Source organism: Hirundo rustica, chromosome 1, assembly GCF_015227805.2.
Source record: "Hirundo rustica isolate bHirRus1 chromosome 1, bHirRus1.pri.v3, whole genome shotgun sequence".
Classification (NCBI taxonomy): domain Eukaryota; kingdom Metazoa; phylum Chordata; class Aves; order Passeriformes; family Hirundinidae; genus Hirundo; species Hirundo rustica.
Genome location: NC_053450.1, coordinates 65536211 through 65556690, shown reverse-complemented (window position 1 = coordinate 65556690; position 20480 = coordinate 65536211). Strand labels below are relative to the sequence as shown.

The window sequence follows — 20480 nt, the reverse complement described above, 5'->3', positions numbered from 1 at the left end:
ACTGTCTTGAATTTACCAAGATTTAACATTAACTTCTGTAATTAAGTAATTAATTACAGTTAACTTAACATTAACTTCTGTAATTAAATCTGCCCTTCTGCAGATTGAGAGGTGTCCAAATCAGGAGCTCATTGAGTGGGGCAGCCCTGCTTATTGTAACAGTTTTTTTTTTTTTTTCTTAACTTGCAGCTTCACTGGCAGTATAAGCAATTTTGTCAGTTTTCAGAGATGATGAAACAGTGAGACATTTCTGCTAATGAAAAGTGTAATTTTTCTCTCATAGTTTTCATACTTTTTGGGACCAAATAGTGCATTTTGCAGTAAGGATTTACGCACACATAGTTTCCACCGCTTGTAGTCCCTCGGGAGCAAGTAGCAATGGAATTCTGAGGTGGCTAGAACTACTTACATGCAAGTATAGTCCTTCCCAATCATGGTTGACAACAAAAGAATAGCATTCCTGTTTTCTTTTTTATGTAAGGAAGTGTTGATGATTCCCCCTTCACCTTAAGTTGTATCAGTCAGGGTTCTCATGTGCCTTTAAAAACCCACATGCAATTGGTTCTTCTGTGTCTTTTAGTAATGTCTGAAATAGGTCTGCAGCATGTGACAGAGGCACAGCAGGAATGCTCTGCCATCGTCCATTGCGGGGAGAATGCAGCTTTCAGAGCCAGTGATGAACAGAGCTGATAAATACCCTAAGAACACCATGGGAAGGTGACAAGGGGACGTGTGTAGCCGCCAAGCTTCAAGCAGTGGTGAAGGAGCGAGATGCTGCAAGCCCTGCCTAACTCAAGGGGAAATTGACCCCATAAACCCAGCCTAGAGGAAGGCAGACATATCTGTACTCAGGATTAACATATGTAAAATCTCTTGGCAGTAAGGCATTCCCACCCAACCAGATCTTTTCCCCGAGATGATGCCAATGTCTCTTTTTAAGCAATTACTCAATTACCTGCAGGGTGGAACATCTGCAGGCAGGTTCCCTGTCCCATCCCATCAGCCCATCCAAGGTCATCACCATGTCACGGGGTGTGGGCTGATGGCACAGACTGTGTCCCACCTCGGGCAATTTGGAGGTTGTATGAGAAGCTGGATATCAAGTTCCTGGTGGGGCTGAGTGCCCAAGGTGCTGCTGACATTGTTGCAGTGATGACCCGTGCCGCCACAATCTGCTGGTGTATAAGGAAGATCCTGCACCTCCCAAGCATACGCCAAAATATTTCTGACAGCCCTTGTCGTGAACTGTCCCTGATGTTTTTTGTCCCACAGTTTTACCTTCTACTCTGTAATGATTTGTTCTGATTTATATCCAGGTTCTCATGATCTGGATGTAGTAGCTTTCATCATGCTCGAGCCTACTGCTGTTACTTGTTGTCATCAAAATAAGAAATCTGCTTGCTTAGTGGCCAAAGCTGAATTGAAGTGTAAAATAATGTGCCAGAAACTGGTCTATGACTGAAATTTCAGAATAATTTACTCCATATATGTCAGTTTACATTGCAGTGCTTTCCTTTAAGAAATATGTGTGTGTGTATATATGCAGCAGCCCATTCTACCAGTGTTGTAATTGCCTCTGCCTTCAAAGACTGTATATGATTATTCAAAAGGATTGAAACTGTTGCTAGAGGGTGCTGAGCAGCTTGTATAAATAATTGAAAGTATCCTATTTTCAGGTCTAATAGCTCTTGTCATCTTCAGTTTTATCAGTTAAAAAAGTGTTCTCACTTTTCTAAGTGCAACCTTGTTGATGTGAGAAAGAGTGCAAGAAGCAGACACCTTCTGTGTGCTTTGAATTTCTGTGTGCTCTGACTAAGCAGAATTTTTAAGAAGATGCTTAACGTGTGTTTGGACACCAGTATGGAGAGACACTTTAACCAGGTTCCATAAGTGGAAAATTAATACCAAAAATAAAATTTTATTAGCACTGTCAGTTCCATTCAACCTTTCAGCTAAGCTATCAGAAGTTATTTTTCTATTCTAAATTACATCATGGCTATCTTGAAAGGATTTTGTTTGTTTAACACTTAGTAAAAAAAGTAACATTAGCAAAATATAATCTCTAGCTTTCCTTACGAAGTTGGGGTTCTTCCACTCTAAGTTTTGCTTTTAATTCTCTTGTGCTTCTTTGATACTGCATTGCATAACGAAACTAAAAGGAAACTGAACGCTGCCCTGCTCTGCCTCTAGTGTTATTTAGCATGTACAATGGCTAAATTGGAAACTTCTACCCTGTGTGCTACATTGTTTAAATGGGCACTCAGAGGGTGTGGCTTTGCTTTATGTCTCTTACCAGTATGATGGTCTGAACTGAGGAGAATGTGCAGACCAGGTGATCCCTGCTGTTACGTACATCACTTGGGAAGTTAACTTGACTTTGATGGAAGCAGATCCAAGGCCCGTGTGCTCAGTGGAACATTACCGGACAGATGTCTTAGTAGCCTCTAATCAGGCTTGAGCTTAGCAAGCCCCAGGTCTCAGCCTCAAAAATACACAGTTCGCCTGACAAGGGGTGAAGCAGACAGAGACTGTTTTCTCAAGCTAAATCAATCAAATGACCTTTTGGCAACCTAAGAAATCAAAACTTTTTTTTTTTTTTTTTTTTTTTTTTGACTGGGGAAGAAAATTCAAGACCCACCTTGTCCAATCTGGTTTGATGGTTTTCATGGACTGCCAAGCAACCAAGTAAACCTGGTCTGAGATCTGAATGTTCATTGTTTTTATTGCTCCTCCAGTTTGTTTGCTTCCTTCTGTGTATGTGTGGAAACTTGAGAGAGCAGAATGATGAGGGAAGGGGTGACTTCTGTGAGGTTTGCTGGTGACTTTTTTGTGATGGGTTCTTGCTGGTTTGCAGACCACTGCTTGGAAAGCAGCCATGTAAAATATGTTCTCTCAGCTAAATTTGAAGTACAGCTGAGACCAGGAAAGACACTTGTGATCCAGCACAGATGCTCAGACACCAAAGGGTGGTTTCCAAACCCACTGTGTGCTCATGGACCCAGATGTAACCTCCCTGAAGCTGCCTCTGTGCTTGGCTGAGCACAGAGCCCCACCCCCACCCCCCCCCACCCCACTGAGGTTGTCCTCATTTGGTGAAAGAGTTAAACAAGTTTTGCTTGTTTGAATACCTGTTTTCTTTAGACCCACTGATGGCAGTGATCACTTGTTTTTGTGGACTGGAAACTTTTCTTGTGATATGTAACCCATCAGTGATGCCCATTCCCTATAGGTGCACATGCATGTTTGCCCATGAACCGGCCATAGAGCCTGGTATACACACTTTTCCCTGAAAATTGCTCATGTGCATAATATTTGCCAGATTACGGCCTGGCTTTATAACTAATTGAAAAACTGGGTTAAATGTTTCTTCTCCAGAAGGGAAGTTCTGCTGCAGAAATATGCATCATGCAGTTGAGACATTAAAGGTTTTAATATCCGAATTCCATTAAATGAATTGTTTTATCATTTGCAGAGGATTCATTACTTTCTAAGAGGCCTTTTGTCAAATAAGCATTTTGCAAACTAAGCTAATTAGCTCTGTTCCTGTTTGTAATTCTCCCGCTACAAATATTTATGTTATAATTTGTCCTTCTGCTTTCCTGCCTGTCTAAGCTCAAGCACATTAAAATTTCTCTGACATGCCATTCCTTTCATACGTAATAGAGAATCATAAACTCTCTGCAGTTTGTTTTTTGTAGGCTGCTGCAGAGTTGAACAGGACCAGCAGGAAAAACAAAGGGCTGTGCTAACTGGTGCCAGGCGTGCCGCCATATCTCTCCTCCCTCGTGCTTTTTTGCCCCCGCACCTCACCCCAGTGCTTCCAGAAATGATGCCAGAAACTACATCCCTTGTACTGCTCTTGTGGTGCAGTGGCTGGATTTGGAGGGAGGATATTTGTCTCCTTGTGGAAGATAAGACTACCCACCATGCTGGGGGTCTCTGTGATGCTCCTGTCTCCAAACTGGCCTGCTGGCCCTGTGCCCAGGCCCTGCAGCACAGACTGACATCAGCACACGTGCTCACTGGCACAGCAGCCTGGGCATGAACTCCATGAGGTGTCCCAGGGCACACTTGCTGGCACTTGGCATCTGTGGCTGTCAGCAGCCAGACAAGGTGGCTCAGAGCCGGCTGGCACATGGCCCTGCACATACCTGGCAGCAGTCAGGAGCTGGAGGACGGGGCCAGGCATCCCCTGAGCAGGTCTGTCCCCTCCTCACCGTGCCTCTTGCTGCTGTGGTATCAGCATCTCCCTAGGTGCATTGGTGTCACTGGCCACCACCTGTGCTCCTTGACCCCCTCAGTGTCCTCAGCTCTGCTCCCAGCAAACAGAGCTGGACTGAAGAGAGGTCCTGAGGGCCGAGATCATCAGAGCTCGGGCAGCGGCACTTGGCATTCTCTGCTTGCAAGGGGAGCGTGGCAGCCTGACACAGACCTTTCTGTACTGTGCCAAGGGTTATCAAGCAGCACAAGACAATTAAACCTCACTCAGTGTGGAAAGCAGTGCAGTGGCGTTTGCTGGGGTGGGGAGGGGGCATGGGAAGCTTTTCTGATGAGAACGGGAATGCTGCTTGTCCCACCTGACTAACCCACGTCTTAACTGTGCTTGTCGTTTCCAGGCGTTCACGATTCAGGGGCAGTACGCCATCCCTCATCCAGACGTGAGTCCAGCACATGTAAATTACTCCCGTTTTGTTCCTCTCCCTCTTATTTGTTCTGGGCAGCATTTGCTTTCTACACTTAGCAATAAAGATATGGCCTAAGTTCACCTTTCCTGACCAACACACTGTATAGCCAAGTGTTAGGCCAGCTGCATCTCTTACCTTGTGTAATAATTGCTAGAAAGTACAATGGCCCAGGAACAAATGACAGTTATCTTGGTCTTTTTGCATGTGATATATTTGAGTTCTTTTAATATGTAATTCTACAGTAATTAGTTAATATTAACAGTAGCCATTACATGTAATAACAGTAGAGATGTCATTTATAACCAGTTTGGTTTTTGGTTTTGTTTTTTTTTTTTTCTCTATGGTAGATTAGAATGAATGATTAAACCTTTTATTTTTCAATATAATTTTAATTAATCCAGTTTTAGAACACGTAAGATGGTTTCTCTGCTCTGAAATAATTCCATTTGATTGGTTAGTTCTAATTTCCCATCCTGCCCTGCAGTTGACCAAGCTTCACCAGTTGGCTATGCAGCATCCCCCCTTTACTCCCCTTGGGCAGACCACCCCTGGTTTCCCTGGTACGTACCCATGACACCCTGGGGATGTCCTTCTTCTTAACAGCTTTGTTTCCCGTGGTCATTACATCATTTTAATAATAAATGTGGTCAATGACCAGCAATCCTTCTGTTTTTTACGCATTAATCTCTCTTCTTCCCTCCCGTACCTCTGTTACAGTTCCTTTCATCATCACTAAAACATGCTTTGTTTGTTACTTTTATTAATCACAATTGCTTCATCTGTGCCCTTGGCTAAAAGCCCTGAGTTTCCTCTGTTCAGTCCTCACGAAGTTATTGTGGACCATACAGTATGTACCAGTTGGTTCTGAGAGAAGTGCTTGGGCGTGCTTCTTGTCCCTGCTTTGGTGACATGGATCAGAGAGAGGCAAACATGGAAAAACAGTTTGCACTCATGGCACAGAAACACCAATTAAAGAAACTGTGGCATGCTGCAAGTTGAATTCTTGTACAGCCAAATGTCTTGAGAGCATCTGTAATCACTGCTGCGACAAGTGGCTCACTTCCTACTAGATAACGCAGATATAACTACAAAATGCTATGGAAATTTAGTTAAAGACTTAGAATTTGCTCCATACTTAATAAAGCTGAATTCTTGATTGAAGAGTAAGAAGTCACTTAAGCCTGCAAATGAACATTTTTACTGTGCTTCACAATATACATGCTTGGCATCTAAAAACTTCACAGAAATGCATCTGTACTGGTACATGCTCTGTATGGCAAATAACATTTTATCACATACATCACAAATTCTGTGAGCAACTTGACTATTTGGTATTCAGTGTGAACTGAGCGTATGCAATTCATAATTGAATGTAAACAAACAAACAGAGTCACTTTTTTGTAGAATATTAATTTTTTGTATATTCTATTTGGAAATAACTATTTTTGGCATATCTTTACAGATAAGACAATAAACACCAAAAAAGAGAAGAGAAAGATTCATTACATCAAAACACACTTTTGTTTCTTTGTGATGTATCTGATAAAATACCTACAAGTAATACTAAATGGCCTTTCCTAGCTTTGTATTTTCCTTATTGTTGTCATTAACATCCTGCTCCTTCAGCTTTTCCTGGTTATATTTGTGAGATGTACGTTTCTGTAATGTTACTGTGTGTTAGAGCAGTAATTCCATTTTTCCTAAGCATTTTCCTTTTGTCCACCCAATTTACAAACAAATGTATGCAGCTTAGAGTACTTTGTCCATCTCCCTTCCAAAATTTCCCTTCCCAACATTTCTTAAGCAACTAATCCCACATATAGTTTCCAGATTTTCTTAGGTTAATTTCTTTGTCCGTATTTTAATTTTTTTGTTGTTTTTCATCAATATGTATTTTGTTCAGCTAATTGTTCATTTGACATCCACTTTAATTTTCCGTATTCTAGAATTCCTAGCAGACAGGTCCAATTTCAGCCATCTATTAATTTCTCAATCGATGTGTTTAGAACAAGCTTCAGAGACTATTTTTAGAGGAAACCCTTCATTTTCTAGAAGCTTTTTATGATGACCCTGTGGAATCTCATGTGACATTTGTTGCTTTGGTGGGTTAAAGGTTAATTAAAATAAGACTCATTTAAAATGAGCCCAGCCCTCTGAGTTTTGCATCCTTTGCTTTCTTTTCTGTTTCACTAGCAGTTCTCGATTTTTCTTTGCTCCTTCCTTTTATCTTTTTTTTTTCTCCTTTCTGTATGTTTTCTTCTTTAAAATTTCATTTGTTGTGTCTTGCCCTCCTTGCAAACAGCTGGCGTAACATTTTCCCTCTGTCCCCTGAATAGGACTGGATGCCACTACTCCAACCAGTTCCCATGAACTTACTATTCCCAATGATGTAAGTGGACCAATAGTCCGTATCTCTTTCTCTTCTCTCGCTGCTCTGCCACCAGAGGGGACACCTCTAATCTTTGGCTGATCTGTGAACAGCCCCAGAATAAACTGTGCAGCACTCACACAGTGGGGAGGGGTGCGAGGGGTTGGTGAAATGCTGGATGGCAGCAGCAGGAGTGACTGTCCTCTCTCGTGCCCCTTGATGCCAGTGCCATGGGGCTGCACCAGCTTCACAGAAGCCTGGGTTCCCAAAACTCAGCTCTCGAGTGGCACTGGCACGGGTAGTCTCAGCAGAGGGGCCAAAGGGGATGATGAAAGAATGTCCAGCCCCATGTGCTCTGTGTTGGGCCGGAGTCCTCCATGCCTGTCTCCACTGAGCTCCACCCTTACCCAAGATGGCATTTTTCCTGAGCCAGGATGCTACTTTGGAAATGTAAAGCTGCAGCCTTAAGGGTTTATTTAAAAAACAAGGGCTAGAAACACTCCTGCTCCAGCAGCTCTGGGTTGGCTGTGATTGACAGGCCCAGTGTCCATGAGCAGCATGGTGCTGAATCTTAAAGCAGTTCAAAATACCCAGCATCACGTATAAATGCCTTCGCCTTTAATTCAATTTCATTGCAGACAGGGTTGGGGTCTTTTTTCAGTTCTCATTACAAACGAGTCACTTGGAAGATGGAAGTTTTCCCCTCCAGGAAAAAAAAAAAGCTTTGAAGCATGAGCGGGATCACAAATAGCAATTGTATTACTTAAGAGATAGTTAAAATGTTGTGCAATCCCTATTAAACTCAGTGGCAATGATTTACAGTAAGCAAAAATACAAAATCACAAAGAAGTGAAGGTATGAACGCTGTGATTTCTTAAGATTTCTGTTACTTAAAAAATTCCCTGCTGATTTATCAGTTTGCAACCAAATTGATTTTGAGTATTTTTTTAGGAGCACCTTCTTCATCCTTACAGCACAAGTTTCTTAATTTCACTTTCAGGCAAATGTCATTCTTGCCATCAGAGATGTAAATCCAGGGTCACTCTTCTGACTTACCTTCTTTCAGGGTTCATAGCAGAGAAAGAGAGGGAGAAGGTTGGCCCTGGGTCCTGTAGTGCAATAGAAAATGTTTAAAAACCATCAGTTTCTCACCCATGAGGTGTGAAATGCCCCAGCTCAGTACTGTCGGTGAAAAGCAGATACAAATCCACACGATGCTTCTCATGGAAGGTTTTTCTGGCTACGCAGTGTGTGTCTTGCTGTTGTTGCTAAAGGAGCAAAGCCAAGCCCAAAATGGGGATAGGCTTAGGAAGAGCCTGCAGGAACTCTACAGGTGAGAGGGAGTTCTGATTTTTGGATGGTGTCAAGCTGTGCATTAGAGGACCAAAAGGTTGGTGCTGCCCACCTGAACTCTGTGTGCATATCCAGGGTTCCAGGGCAGAGGGAAGAACAGGCTCTTGTCCTATCAGGTAGCAGGAGCTGCTTGGGAATTTTGCAGGTGCCTTCTCTGGGGTCTCCCGGTGTGACCGTGCATACTGGTGTCCCATGTCCCCATCACAGCTACACTGGGGCTCCTCTCCAGGCAGCCCAGTGCCAAAAATGTATTTCTTTGTGTCAGCAGTGGTGTGACCAGCAGGAGCAGGTTAGTGAATGTCCCCCTGTGCTTGGCTCTGGTGAAGCCACACCTCAAATGCTGTGTTCAGTTTTGGGCCCCACAGGAAAGACATTGAGGTGCTGGAGTGAAGCTGGTGAAGGGTCTGGAGCACAAGTGCCATGAGGAGCTGCTGATGAAGCTGGGGGTGTTTAGCCTGAAGAGAGGAGGCTCAGGAGGGACCTTACTGTTCTCTCTAACTACTTGAAAGGAGACTGTAGGCAGGTGGAGGCTGTTCTCCCAAGTGAGCAATAGGAAATGGAATCAGAATGTTGCACCAGAGGACGTTTAGATTGGATATTTGGAAAAGTGTCTCACTGAAGGGGTGGTCAGACATTGGAACAGGCTGCCCAGGGAAGTGGTGGAATCACTATCCCTGGCGTTCAAAGGGACAGGTCGAAGTGTTCAAATGGACATTGCAAGTGTTCAAATGGACATTGTGGATGTGGCACTTGAGGACTTGTTTAGGGGTGAAATGATGGTGCTGGGTTAATCATTGGGTTCCATGATCTTAGAGGCCTTTTACAACCTTAGTGATTTGAAGAGAAATGAGGATATGAGGGAGGCAGAGAGAAATGAGGCAGTGAGGGAGCAGGGTGGGATGGCACCAGCACGATCAATCAGATGCTCTGTGTGGGGGGAGGTCAGGGTGGGAGAGGCAGCAGCAGCTGTGCAGCAAAGCCTGTGTGGCAATTTGACTTTGTTTTCCCATTAAGCATTTGCCAGTCCCAGTTTGGATGGACAGGCCATCAGTGTGGCACAGTGATTGTTCATCTGGCTGAAGGTGAAGGAAGCTGCAGGCAGCTCATGGTTTGTCCCCTGCCTGCTCCAGCTCCAGGGGTCCCCGTGCTGCACGAGTTCCACAGCTTTCTTACCATTCGTGCTTATCTGTGTAAAAGTCCAGCACACATGAGAACACCATGAGACTTACAAATATCTATGTGCTTTGCAGCGACCAGAGAAATCAGTGTATAGCTACATGTGCTACATACTTCTTCATACTTTTTGAGACCAAGACAATGATAATCATGCCTCAGTAAGAACATGATGGGGAAAAATCAGATGTAAAGACAATGAGATTAGAGAGCCTAGTCTACAGCAAATAGATATCAATAGCCTTTTACAAATTACATAGCTTCATATTAAAGTAAGTTTTCCTCACTCCCTCTGGCATTTAGGCAGTGACAGGAATTTTTTTTTCTGTTATTAATAATTCCTGTAACAACACAATGCTGCTTTCTTCATACAATATGTTGACAATTGCATTTAACCTCTTGCTCAATAGCAAAGAGATACTGGAGAATAAAAAAATACATGTTTTACAGAAAGTTTCCACATGCTAAAAGATGAAGCTTCCTCTCCAAATAATTCAGAAGATTTGCCTTTCTAGATTTTTTCACAACTTCTATGTAACTCCAAAAAGAGAACAAAGAGGACACTTGTCCCAGTCCATCTCAGAAGTCACCTTGGTCCTTACCTAGTATCTCATTTAGCTCATCAGAGCCTCTTATGACACATTTGGTTGCCTTTCTTTCCTTGCTGGGATCTCGTCTGTCCTTCCACTGCTGCCCAAGTTACACAATATAAGTGTGTTTCACCTAAATCCCAGAATGAAGTGGCACAAACAGGTCCTTGAAAGAACCTTAAAGGAAAGAAGAGATGGCACGCTTGGGTGCAGATAACAGATGTCTTAAGATTTCGTAAGTCAATACCCTAAAACACCCATTGAGAGTAAATGAACAAACCAATAATAATTTAAAAATATGTCTCATAAAAATTAGGCATATTTTGCATATATGTGGGAGATGCAGTCTGGGACAGGCAACAGGAAAGCAACTTACCCCACAGAAGGCACCAAGAACATTTTAGGGCAGCTGTAACTCTGATCACTACTCCACAGAAACAGAAGTGTCAATCCATCCAAGATGGATGAGGCAGACTTGAAGAGTTGCCTTTATTTCCCTATGGTACCTTAAATACTTCCCTGCCAAGGAGTGGGACCGACATGCGCAAAATGTTCTCGGAGCAGCCCACATTTTTTCTCAATTTTCTGTATGGTTTACTGCAAAGTCTGTGCAATTATTATTGTCCAGATTTTGCATTGTTGTGTCAAGGAAATTTCTTAATATTATTATTGTTTAATTCTTAAGAGATACAGAGTATTTAAGCATCTTTTTTTCCGGGCCCTGCTGCAAGTTTGTAAAGAACTATAATCTGCCTCAGAAGATATTTCTCCCAAGCAAGAACTCTGCCCCAGACCTTCTAGTTAAAAAACACAAAACAGACCAACCCAAACCTGAAACTAAGAGTTTCAGCCTGTATCTTTCTGAAAAGAGATTGAAGAGTCTCATTCATGATGACGCTCATCACCTCCTTGCTCAACTAATGCAGAGGCTTCGCCAAAGCAAGCGGACTTGCTCTGTGTTGGCAGAGGAGAACCAGGGGCAACCATGAGTGCCTGTGGACAAGTGTGGCCAGCCCCTCTGCTCCTGACAGCAGATACCAAGTTGCAGAGGCTAATTCTTGGCCCTTTTGACAAGCAGTACATTATAAGGAAACTGATTCTTTTTTAGCAGTGTTTAAAATCTCCATGCCATTTCCTGTGGCAGTCAATGCTCTGCAGCATCAAACTCTTTTATTAGACTCTGTCAGTGCTTTAGCATTATAGGAGAATTTATATATATATACATAAAGCATTTATATTTAGCATTGTGGGGAAGATAAGAAAATAGAAGAGAGGTACCTGAACCAGAGATGCCACAGTATATTGGGAGAAACTATCGGCATCAGTAATTTGGAGGTGGGAGGAATTATAGGAGACCTTTGCATCACACTCTTTAAGAGTCCAGACTCCTGACTCAGTCCTGTTTGCATTCGTGCCAGCAGAACTTTACTGAAGAACAGAGTAAAGTTGGAAAAAGGCAAAAAGCAGAATGTGTGTTTAGGGTTGGAGTTTTTTTGGGACAAGGAGAAATGAGGTATGTTGAGATTGGGGAAGACAGACACAAGTGGTGTAGAGAAAGTGGAAAGGGAAACATTTTTACCTGGTGCTCACAGATCAAGAAGAAGGGTACTAGCTGAAATTTTGGGGTGTAATAACAAATAATGATACTTACACACAACACACCAACAAGCTCTGCAAGTCGCTATCAATGCCCTTGGACAGCAAAAGGAGAAACAGGTTCAAAAAGTAATTGTCAGACTGATGGACTGTGGAGCATAAAGGCATAAAGGCAGAGATAGCAGCTACTGCTCAGGTGGTCTGTAAGCCTTAGGAGGGAATTTGAAATACCAGTGAAAACTTTATTTTATACCTCACATTGGTTTTTTTTTATTTTTTTTTTCCCCTTGTAAGGATGGGCTACTGCCACAGTCAGAGACAGACTGCTGGGCTTGATGCACATCAGATGTGAGCTCTTCCAGCCAAGTCTTGAGAGAGGGAAAATATGCATGCATATACCTGTACATACTATGTGTGTGTGTATGTACGTATGTGTATATTACAGATCTTTATAATACAAGTATTCAAAGAATCACAAAGTGAGTCAGGTTGCAGGAACCACATTGAGTAGTCTGGTGCAACCTCCCTGCTCCAGCAGGGTCACCTTAGAGCACATGGCACAGGATTGTGTCCAGATGGTTCATGATTATCTTCAGTGAGGGAGACTCCACAACTGCTCTGGACGACCTGTCCCAGTGCTTGGTCACCCACACAGTGAAAAAGTTCTTCCTCACATCCATTTGGAACTTCCTGTCCATCGGTTCTTGCCCATTGATTGCCTCTTGTCCTGTTGCTCAGCACAACCAAAAAAAGCCTGGATCCACCCTCTTGGCACCCTCCCTTCAGATACTGACATTCATGAGGTCCCCTCTCAGTCATCTCTTCTGAAGGCTGAACAGGCCAAGTTCTCTCAGCTCTTCCTCATAAGAGAGGTGCTTCAGTCCTTTATTCATCTTTGTGGCCCTGCACTGGACCTGCTCCAGGAGCTCTGTGTCTCTCTTGTCCTGAGTAGCCCAGAACTGGACACAGCACTCCAGCTGTGGCCTCACCAGGGCAAGTAGAGGGCAAGATGACTTAACATGATCTGGGGGCAGTGTTATTTAATCCTATTGCTGCCCAGGATCTCACTGTCCTTCTTGGCCTTAAGGGCACACTGCTGGGTCATGGGCAGCTTGATGTCCACCAAGACTCTAAGATTATTCACCACAGAGCTGCTTTCCAGCAGGTCAGCCCCCAGGTTTGTTGAATTTCAGAAGGTTCCTCTCTGCCCATCTCTCCAGCCTGTCGAGGTCCCTCTGAAGGGCTGCACAGCCCTGTGGGGTACCAGCCACTCCTACCAGCTTTGTGTCATCAGGGAACCTGCTGAGGAGGCCTCTGCCCCTCCATCTGAGTCATTGATGGACAAGTTAAACAGTACTGGGCCCAGTACTGAACCTTGGGGTACTAGTGACAGAGCTCCTGGACCCTGTGCCATTGGTAATTATACTTATTAGTTAGTATTAGACTACAGTGTACAGTAGGCTTGGTATAGTCTGTGGTAGGTTTGGCTCCTCTCACAAATGGGCAAGAGGTGTTTGGATGCAGTTTGACACGATTCCATCTCAGAGCAAAGCATCTCAGGCAGGTGTCTCTATGTAAAACCAGATTCCCGTAACCAAATGTCTCTTGAACTTCTTCAAGAACACATCAGCTCTTGAATACTCAGATACTGCTCAAATTTTGCTGCAGGTAACATGTAATGAGAAAGGCACCCCAGAGAGAGCCCAAGCCCCCAGCACTACTATCCTTCCTGCATGGCAGATGGAATTGTGTGTTCTGCACAAGCCACAGGCAGTGTCAGAGAGGGCATCCAAGCATCCTGTTGTCACAGCAATGAAGGGTGACTTTGGAGAGCTTCAGGCCAAAGGTTACCAAACCTCTCATCCAGACCCCAGCCAGCATCACCAATGTCCTTGACCAGTGTGGACTGAATCCTCACTGCCTGACTCAAACTCGGCTAGGAGATGGCACATTCTTTGCACTGGATGACAAGCCGGGCATCACTGGAGGATCCCAGCACACACAAGTGGCAGCTTGCTGAGTGACCCAGCAGGTTCCTTCTCTGCCTGTGCTCTGGTGTTCTCCTGTCCTGCGCCAGCTTCACTCCCTGCAGACCATGGAGGCCAGTGAGACTGAGGCATGAGAAGCAGAGTCTTAGGGATCCCTGCGCTGCCCACAGGTAGCCAGTGCAGGCACCGACCAGTCCTCTGCACTGGCATGTGTAGTCACACGCTAAGAGAGATCCTTGGGATAAGGACAGGGAGCTCAGCAAGGCCCTCCTGTTGTAACAGGATGGGAAATCCTGTGTACATTTCCTCCCACCCCATTTTTTCCCCCCTCATGGTTGCTCCTCTTGTGCTCGTCACAACTTGGTCTTTGTTTCAGCTTCCTGGGTATCCACTTTGGCTTTCTGTTTGTCCCTGAGTCTGAAGCAAGGATTGCATTTGGAGGTTTTTCTTCTTTTGATAAAATGTCTGGACAATGTGAATCTGTTTCTGGCCAGTTCCTCCAAGTACTACAGTACCACAAAGGGTAACACGTCAGGGCCTGCAGCAACCAGAGGAGCGGGAGGGGAAGGGCAGTCTCTGCGTCTTGGCATATCCTTCTGCAAAACTGGCAACATTATCCCAGTATCAACAGACCTGTAGAGCAAAGTTTCCATTTTCTACTCATTCTGGCCATGGCTGAGCTTCTCAGCACCCATCCTTCCTTAACATAGAACAAACCCCCCCTCCTCACCCTTACAGAAACTAAAATATCTCAGCCTCAGCTGCTGGCTCCTTGCCCACTTGCTCCTGGAGGCTCTCCCTGCTGGAGGAGCAACACCCTGGGACACACATGCACACATACACAGCTCAGGCTCAGTTCTATTCACAAAATAAGAGTTTGGGTAAGTTTCTATAAAGGAAAGCAGACAAATTTCAGTCTCTTCCTATGCCTGCTTCTGCCTGCAGTCAGAGAGCTGTAAATCCCACTGATTTTAATGCACAGTACCTGGCCAAGCAAGAACCACGTGTACCCAGGGAGGTGTAGGGCTGTCAGTGCCCTGGAAAGGTGCAGAGCCACATGCAGCAGCTGTGGATGGTCTGCCTGAATTCCAGCTGCTCTCGGTTTGCTGCTGCCACTGGCAAGTCAGGCGGGGCTGTGGTTTGGTTTTCTCATCATCACAGCACGCTGTAATTTTCTGCCATGGGAGACAGTCTTGAAATACCAGAAATAAGATACTGACAACCATGTAGCAGCAAAACTGTATCTAGAGGCACATGACCATAGAGCCAATAGACTGCACTAGTGATTCCTTCCAAACAGCAGAGCAAAAATCATTTTGTTTTGCTAGTGAGCTGCTCATAACCATGCTTTTAGCAATACTACAGATTGCAGTTAAGTGGTTTTTGCTTGTGTCTGTGGCACTAATCTCAGTCTTTGTCCCACTCCAGTTAATAGGCTGCATTATTGGCAGACAAGGCAGTAAGATAAATGAAATCAGGCAGATGTCAGGAGCGCAGATCAAGATTGCTAATGCCACAGAAGGCTCCGCAGAACGACAAGTTACAATCACAGGATCCCCTGCAAACATCAGCTTAGCACAGTACCTCATTAATGCAAGGTAAGTTGGCTTTGTAAGTGATCATGCTTCTGCGAGATTGCTCTGTCTGCTCTCCAGCAAATGTCTGTCCTGGGTAGATCCAGAAAGTTGCTTTGCAGTGTTCATTTTGCATAGTATTACTCAATTCCTAATGGTTTGTAAAGCCTGTATCATTAGAACCTGTGTTTGCTGTTGGTTTATATGGAAAGGAGCTTAATCCAGTGCAATTCTGTACACATGTTGAATGACAAAAGCTGCAAAATCTCAATGCTCATATTAGCATCCACCTAAAATATTGGTGGATAAATTTAATGAAATGACAATCAAAAATTGTTTAGAGGAAAATACTTTTCACAGACCCATTTTACTCTCCTGAATGGCAAATATAGTGAAACAGATTGCAAAAAAGATTTAATTTACCAAGTGGAAATTGCCACTCAGAGTTGATAAACTGACATTAGGTTGCTGAAGAGGCACAGGATTTACTTCTTCAGAGACAGCACCACAAATCTGTAAGAAGCATTCCCTAATGAGACAGGGTGAGACTATCTGCTTCTCCATTTCCTGATCCCAGAATTAATGAAAGCACTGGCTGTTTAGTTAAGCCATGGTGATGGCTTAGGTCTCTTAACAGTTTTTATATGATTATTTAGAAAAAATATTAAAATTGATCCCACTTTTATTTACAACTATGCAGAGAATAAAGTGCAGTGGATATAGTGCTGTCTCATAAATCTACTTGTAAATGCTGGACAGAGGCAATATATGGTGGGGGAGTGGCTGTGTAATTTATGGCGCTTTTTTTCTTTTCTTTTTTTCCCTCCACAAAAATACCGTTATATGAATGGAGCTTTGTGTTTGACTATGTTTGCTGTTAAGGTAGTACAAAGTATGTGATTTATGTGGGAGCTGCAGTCACAGCAGGTCCACAGCTTCCTGTGGTCCAGCCTCCTCTCCATCCCAGTTTTGTAGAGCACCACTGCAGTGGTTGGAGGGGAGGAACGGGATGTTTGTGCAACTCTGTGTTATAGCAGACAAAAATACTCCTTTTTATCATTTAGTCTGAAAGCAGCTTCCTAGGGAAAGATATACATAGGGGTGGCACTGTGCAAACTAAGATAAACCATTTCCAGAATCTTAAAACAACCTACAGCTCTTTTGATTTATATTCTTTGTAGCAAATATAAGTCACTTCCGTAAGCCCTGTAATCAAATAAAAATGTGTTCCCTCCTTTAACCCTTAAGGATATGTTCTTCTCTTGGTGTTCAGGGATTCCCCACACATCGAGACGAGACTAGATCCCTTCATTTTTAGTTGCACAAACACCATATGGCATGCATCTGGATCTCGGAAGATAACAATTTAGGATCTTGAAGACAGCTAAAGCATGCAAATAAAATAATGCACTAATTAATGGAGTTGCAGTGAGCTGCTCACCAGAGACAGAAACTCTAGTGAACAAAACTGTTTGACTCACTTTAGAAAAGTCTGTGAACTCTCACACTTCTGTTGATAACTGTTTAATGGTTCTTGTGGTGGAATGGGATCTATATGAGGTCTTTTAACATACTTTTGCAAAGAAGAAAACTCCTCAGCAGTCATATACCACGGATCTCTATCTATACCCTGTGAAACCAGAAACAAAGTATTTTGTTCCTGTTAAATTTCTAGATAGAAGTCATTTGTTACCATCATCTACAATAAACCATCATATATTATTATGTACCATGTGTTGGAACTGTATTTAGATGAAGTGACTTCATTTGTAAATGAAGACTCTTAAAGTAATGTGTAATAAATTAAGCTGTAAGGTAACATAGGCAATTAAGGTGGCTTTTTCATTTTAAAAAGTGGCACTGTTCCAGACCTCTCCTTTCACGTGAGACGTTGCTGTCCAGCCAGGTGCCACCACAGCAGCAGTGCGAGTTCAGTCGCACTGGAGGAAGACTGAGAAGCTGTGAGGCAGGTGGGAGGTTTGCTCTAGTGAGGTTCAGGTGCTGGGGCAGGACAGAGGTGCAGAGCCAGGCTGCTGCTGCTGCTGCTGGTGCCTCTGTGGGCTGGGAGCCACCTCCCAGACATGCCACTAGTGATGCTGTCTCTTTTAAAGATGGTGGCATAAAACAGCTTTGGGGAAGAGACGAGTACAGCACCAAAGTGTGGTCTGGTATGTGAAAATAATAGCTACAAGAAGTAACAGCCGTGTAAGCGCTCAGCATGAGGTAGATCTTTTTCTCCCCTACAAGATCTATTCTTCATGGGAATCGGTTTCCAGAGCCAGGATTTCTGCATAAACAAACGCCTTTCAGCAACATGAGTTGTAAAAAACCAAAATTATCTATCCACAGTATTCCTGAAACATATTGCGTGTATCTTTAAGCTATCCTCCAACCAAAGTTGCTATCTATAGAATAATCTATCAACTTGCTTTAAGACTTTTATTGCAATCTGGTGTTGGATATGTACATAGTATATTCTAAATTATAGATATATAAATATATTGATATAATATCAAGACAGAGATTTAAATCTTTCTAAAGTATTGGTTTGATTCTGTATTGCTTACCCGAGCGCTGGCCTCTGTACAAATAGAGCGTGTCTTAGCTTGTTTGCAGTAGAAATGTCTTTATTCCTGTAAAGCCTTCTGTCTCTTTAACTGGTCTCCATTGTAGTAACTAGATTTTCATTACCCAATTCCATCTTTTTGCTTGTATTAAGATTGAACTGCAGTTTAGTTTTCCTGTGTAATATCTGACTTTGGATTATAAATGAACTTAGCCAGGAGCACTCACTCCTTGTTGAAGGGCAGTTTCCTGAAGGTATTTTTTTACAAGAGGCTCTTTCTCAGACCCAGCAGGACTGCCAAAGCCACACCTGCTCTCTTCTCCTTCCTAGTTTCAGGTAATGCAGGATGTGGCCTTCAGTGTATGTGTTCAGAAGGTGCAGGCCTGCAAAAGGACAATGTAGAATTGTTCCCATGAAAGGCTGCCTCACCTTGGGCTCAGGCTTAGGCTCAAACATCCCCTGCTCCATATCAATAAGGATTTGTTTTTCTTAAATGCATAGCAGACAAATTTGGAGTCACTGAAACACTGAGTCCTGCACTACCTTTGTATGGGCCTCCCTCCCAGAATAATACTGAGTAATACTAAAAAATCTAGCTGCATAAACTGAGTTTCTCAAAACATACTAAGGTGTCACATGTAGCTCCTACACCTCCAAGTCAAGGATGTACAGTGGAGTTGAAGTCTCCGATTCAGTGGTCTACACATAGACCCCCTCTGTGTGAGCAGATGGCGAGTAGCATGGCCAACAGCACAAGGGTGCACTTCTCTCTGCTTAGAAAAGCTAAGAGTTGCTTATCCATGGGGACAGATAAAGACTTCAGGGTAGGAAAATCAAAACTTCACCTCCCTCAAAGGAGTCTGAATTTCATGCACTCACCCTCCTTCCCTCCCAGCTCCTTACAGAAGATGCGCCCCTTCCAGCTTCCCAGCAAAAGCTGCTGTGTTTATGCTCCAAGAGCCCTCTTTTCTTTGAGGAGAAGAGAGGAGCTCAGTGCTCAAGCATTTCCCTCTGTCCTCCCCACTCCTCTCCCCAGCTCAGACCCCCTCCAGGTGTCCTTCAGACTTGCCATCAGCAGCAGTGCTTTGGGCAGCTCTAGTCCAGTGTCTGCATTCCCTACGTAGCGCTGGTTGATCCTTGCATCCTCTCACGAGGCAGACAGCGCGCTGGTCATTGCCTTTCTCTGGCAGTGAACGGCCATGGGGCTGTTACTCTCAAAACTGTGTCTTAAGGTGAGGAAAAGAGAGGCTCTTCCAAGCCCTGTGTGGGGTGACCATGTTTCCTTCCCAGCCTGCAGCCTGGCTACAGCTGCTCTCCAAGCCTGCTCACCCAGTTCCCAACAGGCACCAGCACAAACCATGTGCTGGGAAGCCTTCCTGGGCTTGATGGGGTGTGGTAGGAGAGCACCAAGTCCTCTGTGTGGCCACCCAGCAGTTTGCTGGCGCTACACTCTGGAAGCAAGGAGCTGCTACAGCTCCCCAGCTCACCTCAGGAGAAAGTGCCGGAGCCTGACAAGTTAGTGATTGCCAAAAAGACAACCCCAAACTTACTAGGAATACGCATGTAACTGTAGCTAGCAAAGGTTTTCTAACCCATAGTCTTATTTCTATGCTAGGCTGCCATAGCTTGCAGCTGGTCACCTGCAAAAAGCTTCTTGAAATTAGTATTTGTGTTACTTGCCAACCCAAAAGCCAGTGCACAAGCTGCAACAAGCAAATGGGCAAAGGGAGAATTTATCTAGGCAAACATTTTGACATACAAAGAAAACAATGTGTCCTTGGAACAACTGTGTTTTCATGTCTGAAAATGTACAGGAAAGCAGGAGTATATGGGCCAAACTCATCTTGCCTGCTGATGGGGGAAGTTAGACTAAAATGAAGGTGGTTTGATTCCTAAACTCTCCCAAGAGCCCATCACTGCCCTGGGCTTGAAGGTCGGGTCAGTGTCGAAGTTGCTGGTGCTGGCGGGGTCTCTGTGAGGATGTGTCTGTTGTATCCATGGAGTACCTTGTCTGTCAGCTGGAAAGCTTTGTCATGTTGAGTGTAACCACCGTGCAAGCTCTGAAAGGACACCACTGCTGTGCAAGCCGGGGTGTTCTGCAGTGTTCCTTTTTACTAATTTGCTTATAACTAGATTGCGTAAATATTTTGTTGTGATATTAAAAAAAAAAAGTCTGGGGAAAGTACAAACTGAAGTGAACACACCAGCTGATCTGGTTTGTTTTATATGAAAAATGCACATTGACCTCACAGTGAATGAAATTAAAAACTAACTCACTTAAAAAACAGAACAAAACAATCAACCAAAACTTTATGCCTTAAATGGAAGCAGCAAATTGTTGCTCAGTCTCCTCTCATCCTAGCAAAATGACAAAGGGTACTATTTATGTCACAAAACTGACAAATTGAAAAAAATTACCAAAACCCCCCGCGTCCCCCTTTCAAAGATACCCTGATTTTGAAAAGCAAAATTCACCATATCAGTGCTGGGGAGTAAATTTCATACTTATTTTAAGTTTTCTTTTAAGTTTCGTTTTTTCCATCTTTTTGCCATTACCTGCATTCCTTAGATTTCTTTTTTTCATGTG

General features: G+C 43.7%; 1 protein-coding gene across 11 annotated transcripts in view; it reads left to right on the top strand.

The window, feature by feature from the left end:
* LOC120751994 (poly(rC)-binding protein 3-like) overlaps positions 1–20480 on the top strand; it is a 501663-nt gene that overhangs the window by 466492 nt on the left and 14691 nt on the right. For 4 of the 11 annotated variants that reach the window (XM_040062651.1, XM_040062642.2, XM_040062663.2 and 1 more), the window contains 4 exons: positions 4617–4658; positions 5170–5245; positions 7022–7074; positions 15182–15351. In XM_040062651.1, coding sequence (XP_039918585.1) covers positions 4617–4658; positions 5170–5245; positions 7022–7074; positions 15182–15351 — 341 coding nt within the window. Of the gene's footprint in view, positions 1–4616; positions 4674–5169; positions 5246–7021; positions 7075–15181; positions 15352–16575; positions 17052–20480 lie in introns of those variants that run through there. The other 7 variants (XM_040062607.2, XM_040062617.2, XM_040062626.2 and 4 more) reach the window with 5 other exon arrangements.